At 29.0% G+C, this 3,155-nt stretch overlaps 1 protein-coding gene across 1 annotated transcript; it reads right to left on the bottom strand.

The window, feature by feature from the left end:
- Positions 1-325: 325 nt before the first annotated feature.
- On the bottom strand, positions 326-2,049 carry LOC131025277 (protein RICE SALT SENSITIVE 3-like). Its single transcript, XM_057954976.1, has 7 exons — positions 1,833-2,049; positions 1,695-1,748; positions 1,408-1,566; positions 1,176-1,278; positions 1,024-1,065; positions 870-926; positions 326-785 (listed from the first exon to the last, which is right to left on the bottom strand). The coding sequence occupies exons 1-7, from the start codon at positions 1,973-1,975 to the stop codon at positions 405-407; spliced, it is 939 nt and encodes a 312-aa protein (XP_057810959.1). The 5' UTR covers positions 1,976-2,049; the 3' UTR covers positions 326-404.
- Between the last annotated feature and the right edge of the window lie 1,106 nt (positions 2,050-3,155).

The following is a 3,155-nucleotide window of genomic DNA, read 5'->3' as shown; positions in this document are numbered from 1 at the left end:
TTTTGCCATAACCTCAAAAAAAATAAAAATAAAGAACAATTGGGCCATTATTATTTTAGACAATTTTTGCATTTTTTGTTAATTTCTGTATGTATACGAGATCCTCTATCCTATAATTTGGATGTCTTATTTCTCACAAGTGTACCACTTTAAAATTTAATATTTAATTATTATTATTATTATTATTATTATTATTATTATTATTATTATTATTATTATTATTATTATTATAACATAAAATTTGAATAATCAATACTAATTAACATTTGACGATCAATAATCAAAGTTAAAGAACATTATAAATCCGAAATAATCAGTCCTAATAATACATTATTAATTAAAAAAAAAACTAAAAGCTAATAATTTAAAAATAATCAAAGGTCATGAACTAAGACACTTAAGCTTCACGATGACAAGAAGAGCGGCGCGGCGGAGCCGCCAATTCCACTATCGCCGCCGCACTTTTCCTCCTCCACCTCCGCGGGCCCACCTCCGCTAAAAGGCGGTGCCGACGGCGGCTTTACCGAAGGCAATTTTGAGAGGAGGGCTTCGAGGCTGGCCATGGATGGAGCTATTTTCATGGGGAAATGATTAATGTGACAAATTCCATTTGAGATAAATGAATCATTATTATTTATGTGGAATTCATTTGATTTTGATCCATTAATTGCATCGATATTCTTCAAATTTGATGAAGATGGATGTGGCAGTAGAAATCCTGGGATTTTTTCCATGTAGCTCAACTTCTTTCTCACTAGCATAACATAGCTCAACTCCTCGTTTATCTGAAATTACATTAAAACATATTATCAACTGAGTTATGTTTCGTTGTCCCACTTAAATAGATAATTAGCGTATTAATTAAGAACCTTGTGAGCAGCTCCTAACTGAAGAACACCTTCTCTAACAGCAATCAAGGCAATAGTCTGCAATATAATCGAATCAAAATATGATTAAATTATCTAAAATTATAGATATTAAATTTGGATTAATGTAATATAATTTGATGTGGGAATTAATTACCTCCAGACCAGACTGAAACTGAGCTTCCCAAGTCCTAGGGTGCTATGTTTTGACAACAAAAATAACAACATTAAAGAACTAAATAAAAAACACATTAATTATAATAATTAATTGGTAAGTGAAACATAAATTAAAATTCATATTTCACTTACTGAATCTAGTAAGTTATGCCATGCACATGAATTCTTTTCCTCATCATTTTGGCCTTTATAAATCCATTTGTGGCTCTGATTAGCAGCTACTTTACCAATCAAACTGAAATTGCAACAAAAAAAAATCCATTAAAATAAGTTCTTCTTCTTTTTTTTTTTTAACTCTTTTATATATATATATATTTTTTTTTCAACGAGAAACTCGTAAACATATATATATAGTAGGTCTTACCCTTCACCATAATTGTGAATTTCATGTGACATTTTGAAGAAGACTTCCGGCTTAAGACGACGATCGCCGCCGTATATCGACGGCGGGGAGCTCTCGCCGGAGTTCATCACAGCCGTTGAAGCTGCAAAATTACAGAAACCATCTTCCCAAGCCAATATCCTAACCCCAAAAAAAAAACATATAATTTGAAATTAGAAATATTTTATGTAATAAATATCTTGTGTTACATAACAATGTTGCAAGATTTTATGTATGGACATAAATATGCATGATTTATTAAAACATACCAATTTCTCCTATTCCCTTTAGACCTGTCATGCACTTCTATTTCACTATCCCACCTATTATAAGAAAAAAAAAATCAAATAAGATGATCACACACACACACACACATATATATAATGAATAAATAAATAAATAAATACATGGGAGGTGGAAAATTTCTTGGGAGAATCCTCCAAAAAACAGCATAGACCCATTGAGAGTTTTGATGAATGCAGAAGCTTCTGAGGGTATGTTGAAGAAGATGAGTTGCAGCCAAAGGATTGAGATGATGATGTTCTTCCATTTTTTATTTTTTTTAATTCTTTATAAGAAAATCTAATGTGATAGTATCTCTTTCTACTCTTCCTTCAATAATTTTCTAAATATGTGAAGCCCAACATGTGTCACGCCATTATATAAGGTCGCAATATTGATGAATTTTTGTAATTTAATTTTACACCGTACCCGTTTGTATATATAACTTCTGCCAAAATTATTTCACGACATATACATTTTTATTGTCTACTTACCTATATATAGTTGTTCTTGGTTTTTGTTTTTTTTGCGAAAAGCCCCTAATTATTATTTGGCCTTTAACGAAAAATGTTCGAACTATGCATAATTATAATTAAATACTCGAGCTATTACACGACAGATAAAAATGTTCCAAAATATAATTTCTGATCACTATAAAATTTAAAATTACTTGACTCGTCATAAATTATTATTATTATTATTATTATTATTATTATTATTATTATTATTATTATTATTATTATAATTATTATTATTATTATTATTATTATTATTATTATTATTATTATTATTATTATTATAGAGTAGTAAGTACATTGCTTTTATGCTGATCACGTTTTGCCACTCATTTCAGCTAGAAAAAATAAATTCTGACCTCTGACTTTCTTTATTTTCTCTTCCACATTTGATTACACAAGGTCAAAAAAAAATTAAGCACCCTATAAAATATGAATTATTTTCAATACTTAGATCATCAAGATTTACGATTGATTCATCATCTCGTTAGATGAATTTATGGTCTTGAGTTCGAATCTCATAAATAGCAAAAAAATTATTTTTCACAATTCATACAGTTCCACAACAAATTCATACGAATTCTACATAGAATTCATACATTTTAGCTAGTTTGTATTTTATATGTTAAATAGTGTTTATACCCTATTCTTCCCCCTATATATATATATAATATTTTCACAACACATGGTCAAAAAAAGATTGAGCAGTGTACTCCCAATATATGTGTATAACATTCATCCTCATAAAATGTATTCAATCTATTTTTTGTAAGTTTTTCACTAACAATAAAGTGAGACCCTTATTCACAATAAAGTCGTGCCATTTAAAAATAAATATTTTTTTTTATAAAGACGGAGGGAATAATTCACCACACATTGCACCTATATATACATATTTTTAGCAATACGCCACGTCCAATCCATATTAAACAC

Source organism: Salvia miltiorrhiza, chromosome 5 (genome assembly GCF_028751815.1).
Source record: "Salvia miltiorrhiza cultivar Shanhuang (shh) chromosome 5, IMPLAD_Smil_shh, whole genome shotgun sequence".
NCBI lineage: Eukaryota > Viridiplantae > Streptophyta > Magnoliopsida > Lamiales > Lamiaceae > Salvia > Salvia miltiorrhiza.
Note: the sequence above shows the minus strand (reverse complement) of the source record. Positions and strands in the feature narration are given on the sequence as shown.